A 25,972-nucleotide genomic window follows, 5' to 3' on the forward strand; every position below is an offset into this window, starting at 1 on the left:
CACTATTTTATTAGCAAAACTTTAAAACATTGTCTTTTTCCAGATAGAAAAGAACAAAGACATTTAGTATGATATAAAGTTTTCAGATGCATAAATGGAATTATACAAAGGAACAAGACAACATGTAACCAGTTTGGGGTCATCATTTCACAGATATTTCCTTACCTAAACGAAGAAACAGAATAACCATGGACAGCAAAAAAAATTAGTGGGACTTATTTTCTGTCAGCTTGAGTTTCCTTGTGGGAAGCTTGACAAGGGAGCACTGAGGGGAAAAAACCTTCCCTCCCTCCCCAATAAACTTAAGATTGACTGCCAGCTTTCTTATTGCCTTTTGAAAACTATGACTTGTCTGCAGCAGTGCAGCAGCATTGAAACACCTATACCTTTACCAAATTTCATTCCTACAGGAATCATATTTACCAGATTTGGGTGCATTCTGTAAGTTAACTCTTTTGAAGTATGTTGATTCCAAAGTTGTTGCTTTCTGATGTACCATTTTGCCCCAGTGAAGATTACAAACGTACATAGAAGTTTTAGTAATATGTAGTTTGCATGTGTTAAATGTGCTCAACTATGCAAGAATGCCTGTCACACTCAATAGGTTGACTGGGCGCTGTTAATAGTTTTTTCTGCATTTTATTTTTATAACTCATTTGTAAGATGTGTCTTGCAAATTTATTCCAGAAGCTAAAGATGACATGTATAGGAATCCCTTTTCCCTTAGTAATTTACCTCACAGTAATAATTGAGATAATGGACTGAAAAAGTATGAGTGATCCAAAAGTCAAGTTAGCTAGTGAGTATTCATTATCAAAGATAGATTTGAGTCAGAGCTTCCCAATATTTTAATCTCTAGCTAGGTTCAGCCTTATGTCAGCATTGCTGCCAAGCCACAGTAAAGCAAACTCAGCTGACTACCACAGATTATCTTAATCCCCTCCTGTGCCACCAGGCTTGGGCTACAAAACTCCTAGTGACGCTAAATGGTAACAAAGATGCAGAAAACTTTTTTCTTCACAATTTAGATCAGATTACCCCACCTACATTGGAAGTAAATTTAATAAACTTCAGCCACTCAGTTGAAATAGACTAGCCATAAAAGAACATGGTTTGGTAAAAAAAAGTGCCTTTAAAACCATGCTTTTCTGTAAGATTCCAACTTTTCTGCATATGGACAGCACTTTTTCAATCAGTTTAGTGAACAACTTACTGGCAACTGAATGTATGGTAGTAAGGTTTCTCTCTTCCCCCAAAAAAACCAGCTTTCCCACATTACTCTGCAATTCATCCAGCTTCCAATTAGCTGTTCCATCAAATGGAAAGAAGATGGCAGCTAAGAATGTTCTAATTCACAAGAGAGGACACCAGTCTAGTAATGAATGCTGGCTGTGTGGGTCATTGTGGATTCCCTTTGGGTCACTGTCTATCACAGATTAGTAGGCAAATTGCATTCAGCTTTAAAAAAAATTAAGTACAGGGTGCCTCCTGAAGAGAAAAAAACCACTATAAAATCTGAATAGTACGTTGTTTCTATCATGCTTGGAAGAAGTAACATGACCGGGAAAAAAAGCCAGGGCAGGTTTGCTATATATTTAAGGCAAGTGTAAAAATCAAATTTATATAGTGCTATCCTTCCAAAAATAAGCTATTTTTCCTAAATAATACTTTGTGCATTATGTTATATGTGAAATAGTGGGAACGAAAAAGCTGACAGCCAAACCAAGCTCATTTATTAAAGACAAGATGAAAGTAGCACAATCAAATCTAGACCCAGAAGTGGAAAGGGGCTTTTACTATTAATTTCACAAAGAGAAAAACCTGATTCCACTCCCTTTTATCAAATGCCTATGCAAACATATTCCCAATTTTTCTTGTAAAAAATCTCAACATTTAGGAGATTTTCAACATTAAAATGTTAGAAGCAGTTGGGAGTGTAAACTCAGTGCTTATTGAAATGTGCAGTTATCACATCTAAAAGTTCTTGCTTCTTTCCACCACCTGTTAGCTTATAAACCCTGCATATATCCTTTAGAACTGGCACAGTAAGTTTACCCAAAGTGCCTTTATCAACATGACTCCTCAGCTCCTCTTCAGACAGTTCTATCCTTGCTTTCTTTTCTGGTTGTTCATTACCACTACCTGCTGGAGAAATAAATTGGGCATAGTTATTTGTCACTTATTTGCTATCATTGAAATGTTTCATGTATACCGTATATACTTGAGTATAAGCCGACTCGAGTATAAGCCGAGACCCCTAATTTTACCCCAAAAAACTGGAAAAAGTTATTGACTCGAGTATAAGCCGGAGTATAAGTATAAGCTTGGCCCCTTCTTAGCAACATATCTATATTCTGTGCCACGACGAGCTGCTTGTTGACTCCGCCGGCGGCTGTTTCTTGCCGCCTCTCAGCTGATGGAGCTGCGCAACCACCGGCAGCCGTCTCCAGCCTTCTCCCAGCCATCCCTGCCGGCACGTGTGCTCTGTGGCCGTTCATGGCCCCCCCGTTCACCCCCGACCGTGGGTGCAGCCGCGGGTCCGGCGTTCGCCCGCCGACCAGCTGATGGGCGCGGGCGTGGCCGGGCTGTCCCCAGAGCCAGGCGGGTTCCACCGGCGTTGGCCCACCGAACAGCTGATGGGCGCGGGCGTGGCCGGGCTGTCTCCGGAGCCGGGCGGGTTCCACCGGCGTTGTTCGCCCGCCGAACAGCTGATGGGCGCGGGCGTGGCCGGGCTGTCCCCAGAGCCGGGCGGGATCCACCGGCATTGGGTGTTTGCCCGCCGAACAGCTGATGGGCGCGGGCGTGGCCGGGCTGTCCCCAGAGCCGGGCGGGATCCACCGGCGTTGGCTGTTCGCCCGCCGAACAGCTGATGGGCGCGGGCATGGCCGGGCTGTCCCCAGAGCAGGGCGAGATCCACCGGCTGGGCTTCCCACGGCTGCCTCAGCAGTTGGTGCGGCCGCCGGCGTTTGCCCGCCAAACAGCTGATGGGCGCGGGCGTGGCCGGGCTGTCCCCGGAGCCGGGCGGGATCCACCGGCATTGGGTGTTCGCCCGCCGAACAGCTGATGGGCGCGGGCGTGGCCGGGCTGTCTCCGGAGCCGGGCGGGATCCACCGGCGTTCGGTGTTCGCCCGCTGAACAGCTGATGGGCGCGGGCGTGGCCGGGCTGTCCCCAGAGCCGGGTGGGTTCCACCGGCTGGGCTCCCCACAGCTGCCTCAGCAGTTGGCGCGCCTGCGGGTCCGGCGTTCGCCCGCCGAACAGCTGATGGGCGCGGGCGTGGCCGGGCTGTCCCCAGAGGTAAACTTCGTGACCCACCCAGCCCATGCATAAAACAGAAATGAAAAGTCTTAAAAAAGTTTTGCGCGGTTAAATAAACAGCATTTGTATATTGTTTCTCCACGGAGCACCGACAAAATTCGCTCGAATTAAGGAACGTGGGGAGCTAAAGAATCGGGCTATAGGGAATGTCTGGCATGACGGGCAACCCTGGGAAACACGAGGACTGTAGTGCAGTGGCGTAGCGTGGGGGGTGCAGGGGGGGCCGGCCGCACCGGGCGCAACATCTGGGGGGGTGTGACCGGCGGGCTAGGGCAAGGCTGCTCGCGAGCGAGGGGTATCTGTGCCTGCGCCGACACAGAAACGCTTCTCTCTCCGGGTGGGGGAAGGCTCGGCGGCTCCCTGGGTCTATATACGCCTCTGTATGCGCACGCCGCCTCGCGCTCCCGCAAACAAGAAAGAAACAACGGCAGCGTCTGCGAGCCTCGCCAGCGGCGGCTTTCCTCGGTGTGGGCGTGCCTGCGTCTTTGGGTGTGAGGCTTTCGGAGAGGCTGCCTTTGGCTCCTGGTACTTGCAGCCGGTTTAAAAGAAATGAATTCTCGCCCGCTTTCACAGACTTGTTCTTTTACACCGGCTGCAAGTACCAGGAGCCAAAGGCAGCCTCTCCAAAAGCCTCACACCCAAAGACGCAGGCATGCCCACACCGAGGAACGCCGCCGCTGGCGAGGCTCGCAACATCTGGGGGGGGCGCGACCGGCGGGCTAGGGCAAGGCTGCTCGCGAGCGAGGGGTATCTGTGCCTGCGCCGACACAGAAACGCTTCTCTCTCCGGGTGGGGGAAGGCTCGGCGGCTCCCTGGGTCTATATACGCCTCTGTATGCGCACGCCGCCTCGCGCTCCCGCAAACGAGAAAGAAAGAACGGCAGCGTCTGCGAGCCTCGCCAGCAGCAGCGTTCCTCGGTGTGGGCGTGCCTGCGTCTTTGGGTGTGAGGCTTTCGGAGAGGCTAACTTTGGCTCCTGGTACTTGCAGCCGGTTTAAAAGAAATGAATTCTCGCCCGCTTTCACAGACTTGTTCTTTTACACCCTGGGAAACACGAGGACTGTAGTGCAGTGGCGTAGCGTGGGGGGTGCAGGGGGGGCCGGCCGCACCGGGCGCAACATCTGGGGGGGTGTGACCGGCGGGCTAGGGCAAGGCTGCTCGCGAGCGAGGGGTATCTGTGCCTGCGCCGACACAGAAACGCTTCTCTCTCCGGGTGGGGGAAATAAATTGGAAAATAAATTGACCCCCTCTTCCTTGTGGCCTCTCAAATATTGGAATACTGCTATCATGTCCCCCCTAGTCCTTCTTTTCTCTAGACTGCCCATTCCCAATCCTGCAACCATTCTTCAGCTCCAGGCCTTTAATCATCTTAGTTGCTCTTCTTTGCACTTTTTCCAAAGTCTCAACATCTTTTTTGTAATGTGATGACTAAAACTGGACCAAAACCCACAAGACACCTCTCACACAACCTCTCTTCACATTGTCACACACACCTTTCCTTCCTCCCCCATCTTCAGCACCTTCATAACTGCCTGCCAGCCTGGAACTTGCAACTTCCTGCTAGCTTCCCCACTGACTTTGGTTGTGGGAAGCCAGCAGGAGGTTGCCTCTCATTAACTTCCATGGGATTAAATAAACTATGGCAACAAGGACTGCAGGGATTGCCCTGGCTAAGTAATGGAGTTGCATTTTATCAACCAATTATTTAGAGATGGAAATTCTGGTCTCAATTGTTAATGTAAATCGAGGATTACCTACTTTATTTCATTTTCTTAATCTAATCTACAGCTCTGGTATTTCTGTGGGTCTCCAATTTGTTGTTGCTTTAATTTTGTGACATAAATTAAAATACTAAACAGGCTTGATTTTGCTTAGCTTCTGAACACAGTCAACTAGGAAATGCCACCTATGAGACAGATGCTGGTCACAAGCAATAAATTGTTAACTGCATTTAATTAAATCCATAAATGTTTTGATCTATTGTAATTTGTTTCTGAAAATGGGTTCTCAGATCACCATCAAACTATATTCTAATTCAAGCTTCTGGTTCGGCGTCATGGCGTGAAGGATGCAGGAAGAAAGGGCTCTGTTTTCCACGTTCAATTTTGCCCTGCTGGGGACCTTAAAAAGGCTTGAAAGTTGCCCCAGAGAGCCGACGAAGGAGGGGACCCTCATTGATTGTGGAGAGGCAATGGCCCTTCCATTTGATCTGAAGAAACCCTCCAACCGGCGGGGGAAAGACTGGCCATATTCATATGGCCAGTCATAAGCTGCTGACAACCGAAGAAAGTAAGTACTAACGAGCAACTTTTGAGCAACGTGGATGGAACTGGGTGAGACTTTATCCTCTCTTCATGACTTTAAAACTTTTTCCTGGAAAAAACTGCCCAAAGCAAAGAATCCTCCCCAATGAGAGAGGGAAGTGGAATTTCTGCCTTTTCCCCTCAGGAAAAGAAAAGCACGAACTAATTGATTTGGGGAAAACAGAGAAAATTACAAGATTAATTTGGAATCAATACAGATATATTGCTTTGCAATTTGGGAACTAAAAGTTCTTTTGAGACTTTTTTAGAAAAGAGAATTGAAAAGCTTGCAATATAAGTTTGGATTTAAAAAGCTGGAAGACTGTGTCAACAACATCTAGTGGTGAACCACAGCACTACAATCTATTATGCTTAAAGGAAAATTGGCTTGAAGCCCAGACTCAGATAAGACTTTTGTTATTTTTGGAAACTTTCACTTTTGAAGACTGCAGCTGGGAAAAGGGGGGAAAAATCTCTAGGGCTGCTTATCTGTGTGGCAGAGACAATAAACTATTTTGAAACTGGCTTTTAGAGCTGTGTTGTGGAGCTATTTCCCTGTAGAAGAAACATGCATTACTGACTGAGATGATGGAATACTTTGGATTATAAACCTTTGATTGATGAATGACTTTTAATTGCTTTTTTCCCTCTGGACAGAAAGGATATGTTTTTCATTGGACAGAAAAACTTGAATTTTGCTTATACTTGTTTAGGGGAGGCTTAAGGACAGACTGATAGGCTGGCTGGATAATTTGGAGTTCAAATGACAATTGCCTGAAACGTTTAAATCCCTAGATAGATTGGACTATAAAGACCACATACGAAAACAAAATGGATGTTCCATACTTAGTCTTAAATGGTAAAAAACCATCCCTAACAGTTGTCTTTATCCCCAGCTTGATATACCAACAAGAAAATGTTGATGAATCTCGAAAGAAATTCTATGTTGAAATCAATACAAGAGACAATTGCCTTAGCTCATGATGAGACTAAAAATAACACAAAGGAGATAAAAGAACAATTTTCTAAACTAAACCTACAAATTCAGAAAATGACTACAAAGAAGGAACTAGTAACCCAGAAAATAGAAGGAAAATTAGAGGAAGCAGATGCAAAGATGGAGGACCTAAAGGAAGGAATCAACAGACTCAGACAAATGAAGAATTAGAAGATGTAGCGATAATACCAGAAATGGAAAAGATATCTTACTTGTCAAGATCTCAGAACACATTTGAGGATAAGGAAGAAGAGCTGATCAAATGGAAGATAAAGCTGTTAGGAGAATTGTGGAAAATTGGAAAAGGAGGGAGGCTGTTTAATGAATATAAATGGGCTGAGCATTCTTTCAAAATTACTTTAATCAATTTGTCTTTCTTATTCCAAACAATATACACAAAAATAGAGGAAGAACTACTTGATGATTCAAATGCATTGACTTGGAAAGTTAGTTGGCAAAGGAAGAAAGCTAGAGTAAGACTGAAGAAAAATGAGATTTTGACCCATTAGATGGGATATTATATTATTAAACAGATGTTTGAACATGGCTAAGAGAATCGATCATTGTTAGAAATAAAAGTATTATTATAACTAAAAAGATAGGATCTGCAGCTAGAATACTATATTTTAGTATGAGAAGGGAAATATGAAAATGCTAAGAGGGTATGAATAAGGGAAGCTTTCGGTTACCCAAATATAATTATGAGAAAACTATAAGTAGTAGAGACACTTTGAACACTGATGGGAAATCAAATTTTTTTTTAAAAAAGCAGGAAAAACAGGATACTGATTGAACAAATGGATTTTAAGTGCAAATGCAATTGAGGTATGTCTGGGTTAGAAAAGATATTTTAAACAAACACTATTGATATTATGTATAATATTAGAAAAATGTGATAAAGATGTTGATATTCAATTGTATATGTATTAACAGCAATAAGAATTATATTTGACTAGTGTGGAAAAATGTATACCATCAGAAGAGAGGAAGCACTGGATGGTGTAGTATTGGATCTAGATTGAGGAAGTTAATATGTACCACTGAATTACTAATGGACCCAGACAACGTTGTTTGTTAAGTACTTATAATTGCAAAACTAGAAAATTAATAAAATGTTTATTTAAAAAACTATATTCTAATTCATAATTAGTATTAGATGGCAGGTAAGCTGCTAAGTATGTACCTGATAATTGCTATGCTTAATTGCACCCTGGGTCAAGAACATACTTATATTCTGAGAAAAATATATACTTGGATCCCACATTAGAATGTTGGCAAATTTAAAAAGGGCATATGCATTTAAGGACACAATTATCTTCTTCTCTCTGTATTCTTTCATCCCACCTTGTTTCCGTTTTATAGTTTTCCCATCAGGATCATAGCCTGGTGGATAAACAAGTTGTTTAAACTCCTCTGCAAGGCTACCCAGTCGGCCATCCATTAGCTCAACCTTGGGCACTGGAAAGGAAGGAAGACTACTTTAGAACTGGTATTTAAAAACACAGAAATAATGGATATTCAATATACATAATATATTTTTGAGCTTTAAAGCAGCAGAGGCCGTGAACCGATCTATAAAATCTGACTGAACAGAAACAAGCACCAATTATTAATGCTAATTACTAAAATATTTTGCTTTGTAAAATGACATATTGAAAACAAAGTAAATAACTATTTTAAAGAATTAGACAATAGCTAGTAATTATAACTCAGTGGTTTTTTTGCCTCAGCCTTCATTAGCTAACAGAAATGGTAAGATAATATGGATACTAGGCAGGAAACGGAAGGTAAGAATATTTGGCTAACTTAAATACATCAACTGTTAAACAAACATGTCTCAAAAAACCCTCATAGTACAGATTGGAAATTGTAATCTAGGATCTTTTAAAAAAAGATTCCAACTACTGAGGGAGACACTGAAAAATGAGCTCTATTTTTATATTTATACTTTATTCATTTTAAAAACAATCCCTACATTCAGGAATGACTTTCAACTGTCAGGTAAGCATTTAAGCATTACAAATGTACAACTCTATCAAATATTTTTACTACTTCTGTAAAAAAAATAGTTCTATAACATTTGCTTATTGTATTCTTAAATGCTTATGACATATCAAAGACCATATTAAAAACAAACTATATTATACTAAATTATTCTTGCCTGTCAGATCCTCAGCTTTTTCAGGCTCCATCAAATCTAGTGCCAGTGCTTCCAAATTCATATAATGTTGTTGAAGTACTGGATTTTCAAAGCTCTCACTTCTGTCAAAATCCAGCAAAAAATGCCAAGAATGTCATCATAATACAGAAATGAAGATTCAAACACACATTGACAATTTAAACCCCCAATTTATATTAATAAAGAATAATAAATTATTCTTCAAGCATAATATCTTTCTGTGGGAGATTATCCAGTTCTGAATGTAAATGTGTCTGTCATAAAATGGAATGATTTTGCTATATAGATTTCAAAAAAGAGGAATGGCAGAATGTTTTGCTATTACCACTCAACAGAACATAACACATAGTTGTGTAATGTTTGGTGCTCTTATAGAGAAATATTTGGTTTTTCCTTGTCTTATGAAACAACAGACATCAGTTAACATTGCCAAAAGAAATATTGTTTAATGAAAACCTGAAGGTTACTTTAAATATAATATATATAAGGTTACTTTAAATATAATATATTTCAATTCATATTTTCCCCCTCTAGGATGAATGTTTAAGTATTATAGAGTAAGCTTAAATTTGTCCCTTCTCTGCAGAAGCAATTTGATTTTCTATTCAAAAGTAGGACATTGTAATAGTGCAAAAAGGATTTATTGTATATATTCATCTTAGATATATTGGATACCAAATTTAGATTTAATTCATTAAAAAGTTGACTTGTTTGGAAAGCTAGGCTCAGTCCAAAGTAAGTTCTGCATCCTGCATTAAAACTGAGCAAAAATGACATATTCAGACAGAAAGGAGACAGACTGCTCCGAAGTCACACCATGAACAGTATGGTTAACTTCTACAGTACATGGGCAAAATAGGGCATTGAAAAAGACACTGAAGTTTGAAGGGTTTTCTAGTTATTATTTGCTAGGCATATATCTTAATTTTTATCTTTATATTCACCTGTATTTGAATCGAAGTTTTTGGATTATTTCCTTCATTTTGTTCACTTGTTGTTGATTTGCTGATATCTTCTCAGTAAAGTCAATATGCCGTTTGTCATCAGCATAAGGTAGAAAAATGAGATGAAAACCTAAGCAGAAGGAAAGGAAAAAGATACAATAGAAAGCCAAGTCATTTGAAAGGACAATTTGACATTTATTCTGTCAATGTAATCTCCAAATACACAGTATTTTGATAAATAATCTAAGATAAATAATCTAAGCATTCAAATTGCCTGAATGCTTCAATTGTATTAAACTGCTTGAAATATTAAATTATTAAAATATCAATTCATTACTGAAATTGTTCAAGTGCCAATAAGAGTGACTGCTTTTGAAGAGATAATCAATGTAGATACGTAATTAAAAAGACAGAGTAGAAATAATTTATTCATGTTTTCATTAATTTTATTAGAAATAATTCAGAAGGGAACATATATCTAACTGGAAACACCGTCCATAGTTGGAGCAATAAGCTCAGAAAGAGGTAGAGAAGAAGTGACAGGCAATCAAAGAACAATTGTTAATGAAATATACAGTTTATTGTAATCAGAGGTGGCCTACATATGTCCACATTCAATTAATGTACATAACATACTAGGTTTTATTTTCAAGAATTTAAAAAACATTTAGTTGGAGGCAGCATTCAAACTTTAACTTGATTACACATATACATGTGCCTGCACATAATTTTATATTACACACATGTACACACACACAAAACAGTTTATTATGTATTTTAATAATTTTATTAAATTATTTATGAGCCACATTCATTGGTTTTATTACAAATAATGCCAAATATGGAACTTGAATATCCTACTTTTTCTGGAGGTTTTACAAATCTTTTTATCAGTAATACAAAAACAGGAAAGGAATAAAATTCAGGAGGAGAAATACCTGCACATAAATTATTTCACCACACTGTCCTATTATTGTTGGATATACCAAATATCTTTTTTCCAGTATTATTAAAGAATAAGTATCTTTCACGTTATACTTGCTCCATGCTGCTTATAATGGTATAAACAAAATATCTTATTTTGATACTGTTTTGAAAAAAAAATCAGAGCAACATCTCTAAGCCAATCACAAAACTAAAATAAAACAATAAAAATATCACCTGCAGGGACTATCTGTACATTCTGCTCATCCAGTTCTTCTTCTTGTGGGACCAGAGCTATAAACCTGGGAGGGTTGTTTTGACGTGGTATGTATCTACATATGGCCATCACTCCTTTCTCCAAACATTTTGTTAACAAGGCATTAAACAGAGTAGTACTTCCTTTAAATAAAAGTGCATTTTTGGTTAAATTATTATTTCCCCCCAATAATTTTATTAGGGATTATATTATACAAGTAAAGCATATAGAACTATAAAATAAAGAGATACATTAAATAAAAAATGTGTAGAAAAGAAAAAAATAGGAAAGTCAAAAATAAGTACAATCAATATCAAGAATGTGTCACTTAAAATCAACATGTCTTCATTCCACATCTTCCCTCACTTTCTATAAACCCATCTCTAAAACCTCACCCCTCCCCATTAAACTAATCCATGTATAATTTTCCAAAACCAAAAAATAATCCCTCTTGCTATATATTCCAAAGAATACAAATGTTTAAACTTATAATTAAATTGTTTTGTTTTTTTAAAAAAGGATTGGGCACTCACTGATTTTAATAAAACTTGCTAGTCCGAAAGTTTTTAAAGAAAACCAAATAAATAAATACATAAAGTCCAAACTAGTTGAATTTAGAATCCATATAGCTGATATTAGCAGCTATGAGCAGGATGGAACCTTACGACTCCCAACTGAATGCAAACTGACCACAAAAACATAGTTCCTGCTGTCTGCTCTCAAAAAAGCAGTTTTACGGAGCACATCTAGGCAATCTGATAATCTCTCTTTAACTCCCAAGAGATTTGTTGCCCAATTTTTGCAATGGGATGGTTTTTCAGCCACAACATGGTTCTCTCTTTTAGAAGAACATCAATTTGCCAAAAGGCTCACTGATTTTTGGTTAAATTATTCTAATGCTTTGGGACTAATCAAGACGTTATAGCACATTTTCCCCAAAACATGTATGAAGGTTACTTGTGTTTTTTATTTGACCTGGGACTTTTTTTTACATGTGGATGTCAACAGTCTTCTCCCACACTTCCTTTTACAAATCTCCATCATGTAGAACTTCATCACCAATATTAAACTGGCCTTCTGATGAATTATATCAGAATTCGGATGGTGGGAGTGCAATTCTTTTCATCCTGTTAGATCTCTCCGTTGTATTTAATACTATCAGTCATGTTACCTTCTGGTCTAGTTGAAATACTGCATTGCAGTAGTATCATTTCTGCTATAGGCAGAATCAGTCAACAATTGTAGAGATAAGAGGTCAAACACTTTTTATATGGAGTCCCACAATATTTGTCACTCTCCCCCATTCTATTTAATATTTACATGAATCTAGTGGGGGAGATCATCAATGGATTCAGAATAATTTATGATCAATACGGTGATGATACACAGCGATATATCTGTACTCGGAGTTTAAGAAGAAATATTCCAGAGAACCTTACCCAGCATCTAAAGGCTATGAGGATCAGGATAGGACAAAACAATTCAGTATGAATGTAGCAGAACTAAATGGCTGCTTGTTCAGCAATTGCATGTCTGATGCCCTCCTGCTGGCTGGGATGGGATACCACTCACTCCAAATGAGTAGGTCCACAACAGGAAGATGGGGAGGAGAGGGTTGGACTGCTATAGGAATAAGGTTCTTCTATCACTGCATCAGTCCAATATTATGGAACAAGTTACACCCCAGCATTTGGATGGCCCTATTTTATTTTTCATATGCTATTGAGATTGATTGTTCTGCTAAACATGATACCTGTGTTATATGTTACTTAAACATCACTGTTATTTGACTGGTTTTGTTTATGATTACTATTAACATGGGTTTCTTCTGTTTTATTACATTGTATGTTAATCTTATAAGATGACCTGGGTTAAATCATTTTGCAGCATGTAATGCTGAAAAAAAGTAAAATTAAAAACCTGTTTTGCTAATGAAATTTATTCTGGATTCCTTTCCAAAGCCTAGAAATTAATCCTTTCTGATTATGACAATAACATTTATCTCATTCAGGAATTCCATTGCTGTTGATATTGTTGCTGCTAGTATATTCTGGAAGTTAGCAACTCAAGATAAAAAGCAGAATATAATCTTCAGTTATAATTACCATTCATTAAGAACTCATCAGGATAGATAAACTGTGCAGGCCTGATATAGTAATATGGTTTCAGCATTACCAAGGGTTTAAAACCAATCAGATACAAGCCTGGTGAATCAAATCTTTTTATTTCTTCTGTCTCTTCTTTCTCTAGCACAATCTGACGATTCCCATAAACCTAAGAAAGGAAATCAGGAAAAAGCAGCTGCTGAAAAAATATAACAAAAATTATCCTAGTTGTAAATAAAGCCCATTAGAATCCTCATAACAAGATAACACCACAAAAATCAAATTCCATGCTGACTGTGTTAAGAAATAAAGCAAAGAAGAGCAAATATTTCCCCTGAGTTCATACTCTACTCCTGAAGGTTACAAATTCATTCAAATCATCCATTTCTCCTTAGCTTTAAGCACAGAATGGGACTGGGGCTGATTCTCTAACAAAATAAATACATTTATTGTTACCAGATTTTTCTATGTTCCTTGAGTTTCTTTATATCCTACCTTTTCTGTAAAGAATTCTAACATGGGAATATCACCAGTTACATAACAATTTAAAAACTTTCAATTTGTCTACATTTGAGGGAGATCATCAATATCACTGGTATTGTTTTCTCCGTAAACTACCCAAAGGCACACAAGCATGATATGTGATAAATAAAATAAACACATAAAACAACAACAATAACCAGACTGAGTATGTATACTTTTGGACAGTCAGATTTTCTGTGTGGGATTACATCCCCCCAAAAGGATTAATTAGAGCATACAGTGGTACAAGCCCAGCATTTCTCTGCAATTCTTTAAGCTGGTGTCTACCACAGAATTCGAGGAAGAGCTGCAACTACTCTGAAGCAATGCAGAAAGGTGCTATGTTCATATGTTTTGGTGTTTTAGAATTCTATTTTAACTGTTTTAACATGGGCAACTATTTAATCTCTTTTTAACGTTGTATTTAGTATTTTATTCTGCCCTGTGAACCGCCCTGAGTCCTCAGGGAGAAGGGCGGTATACAAATATTATTAAATTAAATTAAATTAAAATATTCCTGCATACTGCAAAATTCCTGCATACTGCATATTTCTGAATTATTTCTGAAGCACTGAACAGTCTTAGTGAATACTGCAACAAACGTATACTAAAGAATTCCTATTTTGTCCCAGCCTTTAGAACCACACATACAAGAATGTTTTTATTTAAAATATATAGACTCTGAACTAGAATGGGTTCCAACCCTTTTAACAGGTTACTTGGTTTTTGGCTTTTTGGGTAATGGTTTCATTAGCTGTCTTTTTTTTCCTCTTGATGTATTTCATTTTTTTTACTTGTAAGTTGCAGTCACTTAGAATTGCAGTCTCAACATTGAAATAATGATAAACAATAAAATATCATATTCACTCAATTTTCATCTAAGCCATAAACAAAAATATTGCCACAAAAGCAATGCATTAAAAAAATCTCAAACTAAAATTAATGATTGCCAATTATTTAGTAAGATCCATCTATACTAGCCCTAGCTTCCTACATGTAAACCTGCCTTAGCGACAGAAGGTATCTGATTCCTAGCAGTTTTATGATGTGCTTGAAGGAAAAAAAACACATAATACAAATTCCAGTATTTGATACTCTATGAACCAAGAGATGCTAAGGCATGAATTCATCACCTTTTGCAAAGCAAGGAAACTCAGATACGTAAGTCATGATATAATGGCTTCTACACATTTCTGTCCCTCAAATTTTTTTTAACATGGAAAATAAAAAAGTTTAAAACTTTACCTGAGCCCTCTTGGTGTCACTGGGAAGAAGCAAACTACCTGTCTCTCGATTAAAGGTTCGTGTTTTTGTTTTCAGTGGCTCATTAGTTTCTCTATAAAGTTTCACTGGAGGCTGCTTGACAGCCTTCTGCACTAAGTTGAAAATGCCAACAGTAAGAATTACATCTTTTCCCAAATATAAATTCAGCCTAAAAAATCAATAAATACAAATTTAAGTGTTTGAAACCTTGTACAATATTTTAATTTCCATTTTAAAGAGATGAACACACATTACAATTTTTCATCTGAAAAGACAGTAAAGAAACTTTCCACAATTTAATATTATGTACTATTTAATATTAATTCTCTGTTATCATGATATCTCCAAAGCCTCCCAGATTACCCTGCCAGAGGAAGAGGATGTTTCTTGATACTCACCGACTTAAAGCTCGCTTCCTTGTTTCTTTTGCTCGTACTTTCTTCATAAGATCCTCCAATTTGCAAGACTCTTCAAACTGGATTCCTAAGTCCTCATCATCTGCTGTATTAATGATGTCTCTGTAGAATAAGGAAATATCAAACCCTCCAGGCTTCTTTAGGTTCATTAAGTCAACGTTAATTCCTGAAATAACAGAATTGTGGGAGGGGGGGAAGAGGTTGTTTCCTTTATGAAAACATAGATATCATTTCTTATGGTGATCTCCAGGTATGCGCAAGATAGCATTTACTAGGTAAAGAAACCTCCAAGAACTAAACAAGAAAAGAAACTTTTACAAAAAAGCACCTAAATGAGAGCAGGGGAGGCATCAGAAACCAAAAGCTGCGAGATGAGCAGATCATAACATTAAAATCTTTCAAGTTTAGTGTTCAGAACTGGTGTTCTCTAGTAGTTTCCTGTACATTTAGGAAGTCAAGTGTTAGTTGGTTTTACCCTCCTTTTGCTGCAATACCCAGGACATATTGAAATACTTCACATTTTTGGACTATAGAAAACAGAAGCATTTAATAGACTTGGTGACTAAAGTTCAGTCCACCAGCAAGGTAATCTAATCATATGGACATAAGTTACTCTAGGACTTAAGTAACATGCATTCAACTCTTCAACCACAAAGGTTTTCCTAAATTATTTTGCGTTACTGATAATCTCTCAACTCACATATGCTTCCTCATAGAGATAAAATTGAGGAAATGTTGTTTGCTTTTCTGAAAAGAGGTATCACATTTACTCTAAATTATGCTTTATCTATAATATAAAATACTAACCTGTTTCTCGTAGGTCAGCAGCTTTAGTCCTAGCAAATTTGGTTCTAGTACTATCTTGACCATGAGGGTCATCTTCGTTGGTGAACAGCATGATTCTCTTGTGGCTCATCTTGAAATGGACAACACTGAAGAGATTAGAACAAACCCAGAGTGCCTCTCCTAAGGAATAGTTATCACTATGGCCAAATGACTTTTGGAAGAGAGTTTTTCCCTGTTCTCCTTCATAGCTGGCCAGCTCTAATATCCGTTTTGCCCCTGGTAGGGAAAACGAAACAAAACTCAGTTCTCATAAAACCAAAGCAATGAAAGAGTTAGTTGATAGTGTTACGGCTCAAGAAATGATACCCCAGTATCATTCAATAGTTTATCCATTGTGTTTCATTTGCAATTCAGGAAAATAATATTGCTCAACAAGGCAGGATTGTTAGATCATTAATATTTTATTTTTTTAGTTGCTAAATGGCTGCCCTTGAAGACCACTCGGGCTGCCCTTGCCTCAAGGGCTGCCCTTGAAGACCACTCGGAGGCTTCAACTGGTGCAGAATGCGGCCGCGCGAGTTGTAATGGGGGTTTCCCGATACTCCCATGTAACACCTCTACTCCGTGAGCTGCATTGGCTTCCGGTTGCCCTCCGGGTGAAATTCAAGGTGCTGGTTATCACCTATAAAGCCCTACATGGCCTGGGTCCGGGATATCTGAGGGAACACCTGCTGCCGGCATCAAACGCCCTTCGCCCAGTGCGCTCCCACAGGGAGGGTCTGCTCAGGGTCCCGCCGGTAAGAGATTGCCGGCGGGTAACACCCAGGGATAGGGCCTTCTCGGTGGGAGCACCTGCCCTCTGGAACCAGCTGCCGGTGGAGCTGAGAACTGCCCCCGACCTCCGATCATTCCACCGGGGCCTGAAGACCTGGCTCTTCGAGCTCTCGGGCCCAGACTGAGGAGAAATTTTTAATTTGGGGTTCTTTTTAATTGAGTACAGGGTCAATTTAATATTTTTTAATTTGGTTCTTAATTTTTGTATTTTGGATTTTTAATTCCCTGTAAACCGCCCTGAGTCCTCAGGGAATAGGGCGGTATATAAATATAACTAAATAAAATAAATAAATAAATAAATACGTTTACTTGAAAAGAGGAAAAAGGCTGAAAATATTATTTACGGATTAATAACATAACCTAAGTAGGAGGCTTTAAATAGAGAACAGCAATTTGGGAGAAAAATAGCATTATCTAACTGGGTAATCTAATTAGTTTTACATTTACATTGCTTACCTAAATATTGTTTTAATTAATTTTGACATTAAATTTTATAACTTAGTTGTCAGCCTCCTTCTTTAACCTATTAAGAATGTCTGGAATTGCATTTCTGTCAACTATTCTATCCAGTTTTGTGTCATCTGATAAGTATTCTTTCACTTTTTCATGCAAATCATTAATAAAAAATGCTAAGGAATAGAAGACGCAGAACTAAGCCTTGTGGCATTCTGGTGGAGAACCTAGTTAATGATTCTCAAACTTTGTATTACCATACCCTCCCATATAATAAATTTGTGTGAACCACATATTCTCATGAATAAACAGAAAGTTTTTATTGATATTATGGTTGGCTAAATAATAAATATACCATTTATTTTTTAATAATGAACTCTTAATTTATTTATAACAGATTCTCACACTCTGAATTATATCACACCAATTGCCCACTGCAGGATTTTGCAGGCAAAATAGGGAGCAAAGCCAGAATGAGTTTTGATAGTACTCCCACTTCAATTAGTGTTTTTAATGCAAGTCTGAGTTTCTTATGGCTTCCCAGATATCCTCACTCGCAATTTGAAGATTCCTGCATTATGTATCCCTGCATTCTTTCATCACAGATACATTCCACATAGTTCCCGTTTTACCTGGATTGTGCAAATCCTGGAGAACATATATGTGTTTACAATTCACTGAATTTTTATGCTGCTCTGTTCCATAAAACACAACACCAACAAGGTCCCTCTCATGGCTGATGATTTTGTTTTTGTATACATTCTGAATGCACTAGTAGGAAAATACAAATATGTAGGGATGGGAGAATAAAACATAAGTATATCTAATCCTTTTGACAGATGTGGGGTTATAAAGCTCTATAGTATAAATACTTCTAAGTATGGCCACATTTTCTAACACTTGATCTTCAGAACATTTATAGCTGAAAAAAATCTTAGAAACCACTGCTCCATCTAGTTCAGATTGGTAAACAAGTTTCCATGTCTTTGGTTCTCAATGTTTCAAACAGGAATGCTCCTCATAGTTATTAGAGGACCTTTCACAGACCTTTTGCATATGGAGCATATGCTCCGTTTCTGAATAATACACTAATCAAGAAATTAAGGAAATGCTGAATTGAAACCTCATTTCTGCCCTCTCAATAAAAATTCTGTCTTACTCCATGTTACAGTGCTATCACTACAAAGCATTTCAGAATCTTTCAAATTTACGGATGTAGAAAAAGTAATCTTACCTGAATTGTCATATCAAAAGGTGTGAAATTACTATCATCAAAAGACTCAAACATGGTTCTTGAGCCATCCACCAAGAAGAGCAAAGCGTCTCGACCTCCATATTTATATACTCCTACAGAAGTAGAAAATGTTGCATTTAATGTATGTCATCCTATTTATCCAGTCCAACTATTGTATATTCTTTAATTATAACAATCACATAATCATCATTGTGATTCTGGGACAAAGGATATACATTCCTATACAGCACAGAAATTTAATGTAGCTTTTTTTTTGGGGGGGGGGGTTAGCTCAACAGTTTGCTCATGTTGCAACTCACCATAAGACTAACAGCATTTATTTAAAAGTAATTTAAAGCATCCTGTTCTATTTGTTTTCATTTCTCAGCAATAATTATAGTAGGTAAAGAGTTACCAAGGACCTATATCACACCTATACAGGAAAGTGTACAATTCACAATGTGCTTGTGTGCTTCCTGTAGGCATTAGGGTACCTACTATGGAAAAGCCTTGTTTTATCCAGAATGCACCAGTGTATGTTTGTTTTTCAGGACACTGCACCAATTTTCACATTAAAGAGACAAAATTGCAATATTGGAAAAAGGAAGAACTGCCAACTATAGAAGAATGGACTTTAAAAGTTTCTAACTTGGTGGAGATGGCAAAGATTTCAACGTATTTGAAAGATCAATCGCAAAAGAGATACACTGTGGAGTGGAAGAGATGGATTGATTATATTCAGCATAAATATGGGACTAAAAAGTTTCACTTAGCATTTGAATAAGTAGCGGATTTATATGATGTATAATTAGCTTGTAGTTATTTTATTAAGAGTTAAAGTGCGATAGAATTTAATATTTTATTGTTGTTTGCATATTTTAGATTATGTTTGTTTGTATTTCTATACCCTGTATTTAGCTCTGGGAAGTCGGGGAGGGGGGAGGGGAGGGGAGGGTTGGGGAGAGTTGGGGAGAGGGGAGGGGGAGGGGGGGTTGTATTCAAAAATGTATTGTAAAACTTCAATAAAAAAGAGACAAAATTTTTCTTATGCCACATTACATTTCATATAAAAAGATGTCTGGTTCCCCCATACCATTGTAATATAGTTGCAAATTTCTATCTGGCAAATTAACAGCATATGCACGCCTTGAAAATGAGTGTTACCAGCGTTTTCAGCTGCTTCGTCTTCCTCTTCTTCCTCCTCTCCCTCATTTCTGTAGTAAGATACCCAGGTTGACATGGTTCCCTTGTATTAACTACAAAAAATGAGTGATACAGATAAATAACTTATAAGAAAGAGAAATGGGGAAACTGTTCCTATATTCAGACTGGTTTCCATAGACAGAAGTCTTTCCACAGATGCAAACATGAAGATGGTCACGCATCCTACTTTTGCTTCAGTTCAGTCTCCCAGCTCTTAAATTTATCCATCAGTTCAATATTGTTTCAGTAAGCAGCAACACATTGCACAATTTGCTAAACACATTACATGGACAGCAGAAATAGATGACATAATAACCATATACAAGGCCCCTGAAATATCAAGTTTTAAAAATAAATAACAATAATAAAATAGCCACAGTCTGACAACATCTTTAGTCATCTCTCTAATTTCACTTTTGAAAAGAGGTGCTCAGTCTCCTGCACCAAAGAGATCAATAACTTTGTCAAACTCTGAATTTCTGTAAACAAAATATCCCATAGAATATTGTTAGAGGGACAATAAGTAAAATAAGACAATTATAAATCTATCATATTACTACTACATTATAATTACAATTCCTAGCATCCATACTGGTTACTGTAAGATAGTATTTTACAAACTTGGAATGAGCTAACAGTATCTACCAATAAACTTAATAGATAAAATTCAAGCAATTTAAATGCTTATCCAGTCTGCAAACTGTTGTTAAATTTTATGATAGCATGCCTTGAAAAATAAATTGGATTATTTATGTTATTTTTTAATTTTATTTTTATCCAATTTTATTTTTATTAAATTTCTACATCACCCATCTGAACTGCATGATTCAGGATGGTTTACATATAAAAACAAACATATAAAAAGACACTTAAAAATAGAGTTGAAAATGGAATTAAAACAAAAATTAAAAAATTAAACAGTGAAAAGGTTAAAAAAGCAGAGGGAGCTCCTTCAAGACACCAGCTACCTAGAGCCGTGGTGGCGAACCTATGGCATGCTTGCCACAGGTGGCACGTAGAGCCCTCTCTGTGGGCACGTGCGCTGTTGCCCCAGTCCTAGGCCTTCAGCTGGGTTTTATAAAACCTTTTCACTTTAGGCCTCTGCTGCCATGTGCAAAAAAAAAAGGTTCAATCAATTTCAACTTCGTGCAGGAAAAAAAAGATCTTGCAAAGTTGGAATTGATTGACTGAACTTTTTAGTCCTACCCAGTCTGCCGTTACCACTGCAGCCACCCCCACCCAATGGGACATGCCCACCCAGTTGGCCACACCCACCCAATGGGCCACACCCACCCAGCACCCAACGATACATAAGTGAATTTTGGGTTGCAGTTGGCACTTGGTCTCTAAAAGGTTCACTATCACTGACCTAGAGGAGTGGATGCCACTCTTATACCCCAATATCATTTGGAAGAATCAGGTCTTAAGGCTTTTCTGGAAGGCCAGAGGAGTGGGAGCCAACCTCATCTTAAGGGGCAAGATGTTCTGTGAAGAAGCAACTATTCTGCTTTACATTCATCTATAATCAAGATTAGTTGTTGTTTTCACATTAACTTGCAGAGCTTTCAAAAGCAAAAACTATTAGACAAGAAAACAGAGACTAACAAATTGGAATCTACCGTTAATTCCGGCGTATAAGACGACTTTTTAACCCATGAAAATCACCTCAAAAGTTGGGGGGTCGTCTTATACGCCCAGTCGCCTTATACGCCGGAAAATCAGCGTCTGGCGTCTGGCGGGAGCCGGCAGGGCAGTCCTGCGCACGCGCGCACTCCCCGGCTGCTCCTTAGCAGCTGGGGAGTATGCGCGTGTGTAGGACTGCCCTGCCGGTTCCCGCCCGAGGCTTTTCCCTCTTGAGGCAGCATCGCTCCCTGGCTCCTAAGGAGTCCTCGGGGATGCTGCCTCAACTGTCCTGCATTGCCCCCATGAGTCCTCCTTTCCAATTCTCCAAATCCTCCTTTGCTTCATGAATTAAGGCTAAGCAACGTGGAAGGGAAGCGGTATTAATTACACATTAAGGCACCCGGAGTGATGCTCGTCTCTGCCTCATTTTATTTCAACAATCTGTTGGGGGGGAGGGGTAAGTATCGAAAGGTCATCCCATTCACCAATGGTTTATTTGAACACGAATCTGCGTATAAACATAAACCCACCTTATCCTACAGCAGTTACAAGCACCCAAAGGAGGAATTCAACAACGATTATAGAGATCTCTCCAAGAGGGAAGAGAGCAACATTAACCCCTCCCTCCCTCTCCCCTCGGACGCGCGACTACTCTTCCCCCGCTAGCAAAGAAAGCGCTCCTGCTCAAGTAAGCCCGCCGGCAGTTGGAAAGGGAAGAGTCAGAGGGGCGTCGAAGGCAAACGCGCATGCAGGCTCTGATTGGTGACCTCTCGCGCAGGCGCCCGAAGGCAGGAGCCAAGTAGGCCGCGGGGCTTTTTGTCAAGGAAACGCCTGTTTACAGTTGTTGCGTCCTTCTCTGCTTCCACCGCAACCGCCTTCTTTTCTCTCCCCTTAGAAGACTTGCACGTTTTCGCTGTCCACGTCTAGTTCCAGGCAGGCGAAGAGTCATGCCTGTACGCTGGAAGGTGAGAGGGCGCTGCCGTCGTGTCCTCGGCGAGAGGCTCTCCCCTCTTTTCCTAAGAAGCTTTAAGGCAGCTCTAGACAAACGCTCGGCTTCCATTCTTTATCTCTCCTCTCCTCTCCTCCCCCCGCGCATACTTGGTATTGGCCGTTGTATTATGGTCGTTTCAAGAGAAGTGCCCATTGTTGCCGCTTCGGGGGTTTGTTCTGTCTTCATCAGGAAATAATTCGGGTCGGCAGCTGCTGGTTGTCTCGCAAACCCTCGCAGGACTTCCCTGCCGGCTCCCGTCCGACGCTCTTCCCTCTTGAGGCAGCATCCCCGAGGACTCCTTAGGAGCCAGGGAGCAATGCTGCCTCAAGAGGGAAGAGCGTCTGGCGGGAGCCGGCAGGGCAGTCCTGCACACGTGCGCACTCCCCAGCTGCTAAGGAGCAGCCGGGGAGTGCGTGCGTGCGCAGGACTGCCCTGCCGGCTCCCGCCAGCCTGCCATGCGATTTTCCGGCTTATAAGACTGAAAATCATCTCAAAAGTTGGGGGGTCGTCTTATATGCCCCGTCGTCTTATACGCCGGAAAATACGGTAATCTAATCTAAAACTGAACTACTGAAGGATAAAGTACATTGACAAAATCAATATATTCAATAGTATATATCTTAGATAATACAGCAGGTATTTTATCCAGCTGTTTCCAAAGCATTTGAACAGGAACACTGTAGTAACACATTAGCAATAAATATTTCTTTGTGGCTTTGGTATGGTCACATAATCAACTACAGATCTATATGGGAAAATTTCATGCTCAAAGCAGGGTTTTTTTAAACTTCAATGTAAGAATCTGATAAGGTTCCATAACAGACATATATATATATTCTCTCTCTCTCTCTCTCTCTCTCTCTCTCTCTCTCTCTCTCTCTCTCTCTCTGTGTGTGTGTGTGTGTGTGTGTTTCAGTACCAATTTTCTATTACTAAAGGTTTGCCTCATGATTAGGGGTGCCAGGAATTTTAAAGATTAATTAACAGATTCTGCAGCTTGAAAAAGTATGAAAAAACCTGCTGTAGAGGAGAGCCTTCTGTCAGTATTCTCATCATCCAGCATACTAGTTTGAGCAAATGTTTCAACTATAACCACACATTTCTTGACAACTGTACAAGATTCATCTGACATTCTTTTGATATTTGATTTTGAAGTTCCTCATAAGTATCTTTACATCTACTTTCAACACAATATGGATTATTCTTAGCTTTTTCCTTTCTTTTTTCACTACAGTAGTTCCACAAGGTTGAATCTGTCAGAGGCTCTCAGGCCCTTGAAGATATTAAATCTTCCTATCATATCAAGTTATTTTGTATATTTTTATTATTATTATTATTACAAATAACTCAAGGCAGCAAACATATCCCACACACCTTCCTCCTATTTTCCTCACAACAGCAATCTTGTGAGGTGACTTAGGCCAAGAGAAACTAGTCCAAGGTCATGCAGCTGGATAAAGCAGAACTAGAACTTAACAGTCTCCCCCTTTCTAGTCTGGTGGCTTAGCCACCATGACTTAGCACTATTATGGGCCTAGCCATTGTTTGAAACTACATTCCAACTGTATGATTCAATCTTACAGAATAACAGAGTTGGAAGGGACCTTATGCATGAATATTTTGAAATAATTTGCAAAGCTTTTTTTGTATATAGGATTGTGAGCCTGTATTGTACATCTTTGCTAAAGAGGAATTCTTGAATTCAGTATGTCCATCCACTTAAGAAACTGCACAAAAACGTGACTTCCAGAAGCGTGTGATGCCCTGCCATCCTTCAACTCCCAAAATTTCTCTTTCTGAGAAGGACCACGTGGAAGAGATTAACTCGTTCTTCCAAGCACCCTCAACAATTCCTCGGGCGCATCTTTGTGTGCCTGAAAACGGAAGCACCGAGGCGGCAAGGGACGAGAGCTGGCATTCGCTGCTCCCAAACTCGTCTTCTCTACGTGAAAGACCTGCCTTTATTTTCTTACTTATTTACTTCAATGCTGGTAGAATTGCTTTGTCTTAATATTTTCAAACTATAAACCGCTATTACAACACTGCACCAAGGAATAAACAGAAACAGCGACGTCTCAACTATTTACAACTTCCCTTCCGTCGTTTCAGTCCCTACTTCATTTGCTACCAAGGCGGGCAGAATCAGTCCACCGAATATCTTCCAATTGTAGTCCCAATCCCACGACACCCCACCCGCCCCATTCCCGATTCGAACCTACAGCCGATAAAAAGCCGGCGTTCACGAGCGGGCCTTTGAAGGAAGTCCCCAACCCATCCGGGTTATTCTTTGGGTTCCTCTTTGATGGATTCCAGCATTGGAATCTGTCAGTCACAACGAACCTCCAACCCTTGGGAAAAAAAGATAATAAAGCAACTCCAGTAGCGAGAGAAAAGCAGGAATGGCCGTACACAGACAAGTTCCAAATGCCTCACTACAGTAATCCTTGTATTCCGATTAATCGTAGATATAAAATGAAGAATCGCAGATTCCGAAATTCCGATTGCCTGTACTGTAAGAGAGTTTGCCTTCCGTTGTTTAAGCTGAATCCTTATTTTTGCCTCACTTGCTGTAATTTAGTAGTACAGCAATGCAAAATCATTTTTAAAGTCTCGATGCGACTGCAGAGAAATCAAAGAAGCCCGAGAAGTCTTGAAGGAGGTCGGTGAGGGGAGATGATGTGATGCAGTTGTAAGAGTACTTTTTTTCGCCCCTGCAATCTGGAAAGTGTCTTGGATAGATGGTTTAAGGGCGAAAGCAACTGCTTGTATTTAAATTCCGAGAATTTAAAACACCGCACACAAAAAACACATTTTCTTGGGGATATTTAATTAAAAGAGCATACGCTATGTTTGGTGCCAACCTCTGTTGAGAAATTGAGAGAATAACATATACAATCATAGTTTTTCTAAAAAGCCTTTTTACCAATTTACTGCTTTATAAGATAGCAAGCACCTGGCCCACCTAAGCTAAAAAGCCGAGTAAGGTTATGCTCAGTTAGTACATGGAAAGTAGACCGCTAGGAAATCCTAATAATAGACAGGAAAATCGAAAGAACTTGGAAGGAGGCAGCAACAACCCATTTCCTTTTCCCAATGTGATCGATGCAATCCGGAGCCTAAAGATACCGAGAGTCGAATTCGACTTGGAAGAAATTTTATCGTTTTGCACGGGCAGATTTTAGCGGGCAAGAGGACTCAAGGTCTAAAACGAAACATAACTCACCTAGCAAACTGAACGCGTTACTCTTATCTATTTATATTGAAAGGTAATGGAAGTCTGATATTGATTTCATTCCGAAGCCTTCCACTGCGCGCTAATCTCCGTAAGAAACGTAATTCCCGTACGCACCACCCACCAACTTCCTAAACCGTTATTCCTTGTTAACGTCTCGATGTCCCACCCCTTCCGCACGCTCTAACCAATAGCATGCGACAAAGACAGGCTCGCATTGTCCTCAACGATGCCGTCCACGTGGAACAATTGCGTAAACTCTTTGGTCCCGCCTTTCTACTGTTCAGCGCGGCTCCCTCACAAGAGACCCAGTGACAAGCAGTTTGTCTCACCTGATGGGGCGACGCGTGCGTGAAACGAGCGTTCCCCTCGCCGCCCTCCCTCCGCCCCTTT

General features: G+C 39.6%; 1 protein-coding gene across 3 annotated transcripts; it reads right to left on the reverse strand.

Annotated features, from left to right (window-relative positions):
• On the reverse strand, positions 1-25,870 carry XRCC6 (X-ray repair cross complementing 6). 3 transcript variants are annotated; one of them, XM_083366031.1, is made up of 13 exons: positions 25,768-25,870; positions 19,695-19,786; positions 18,531-18,643; positions 17,929-18,067; positions 16,031-16,285; positions 15,206-15,389; positions 14,790-14,976; positions 13,023-13,191; positions 10,899-11,060; positions 9,738-9,867; positions 8,776-8,876; positions 7,959-8,072; positions 1-2,145 (listed from the first exon to the last, which is right to left on the reverse strand). In XM_083366031.1, exons 2-13 carry the CDS (start codon positions 19,768-19,770, stop codon positions 1,943-1,945), a joined length of 1,833 nt encoding a protein of 610 aa, XP_083222157.1. In that variant the 5' UTR covers positions 19,771-19,786; positions 25,768-25,870; the 3' UTR covers positions 1-1,942. The 3 variants fall into 3 exon arrangements, with proteins under 3 accessions (XP_083222157.1, XP_083222158.1, XP_083222156.1); XM_083366032.1 differs by lacking the exon at positions 25,768-25,870 and adding an exon at positions 24,563-24,697; XM_083366030.1 differs by lacking the exon at positions 25,768-25,870 and adding an exon at positions 24,567-24,649.
• Positions 25,871-25,972: the final 102 nt, after the last annotated feature.

This window comes from Vipera ursinii (assembly GCF_947247035.1).
Source record: "Vipera ursinii genome assembly, chromosome: 6".
In the NCBI taxonomy this organism is placed as follows: Eukaryota; Metazoa; Chordata; class Lepidosauria; order Squamata; family Viperidae; genus Vipera; species Vipera ursinii.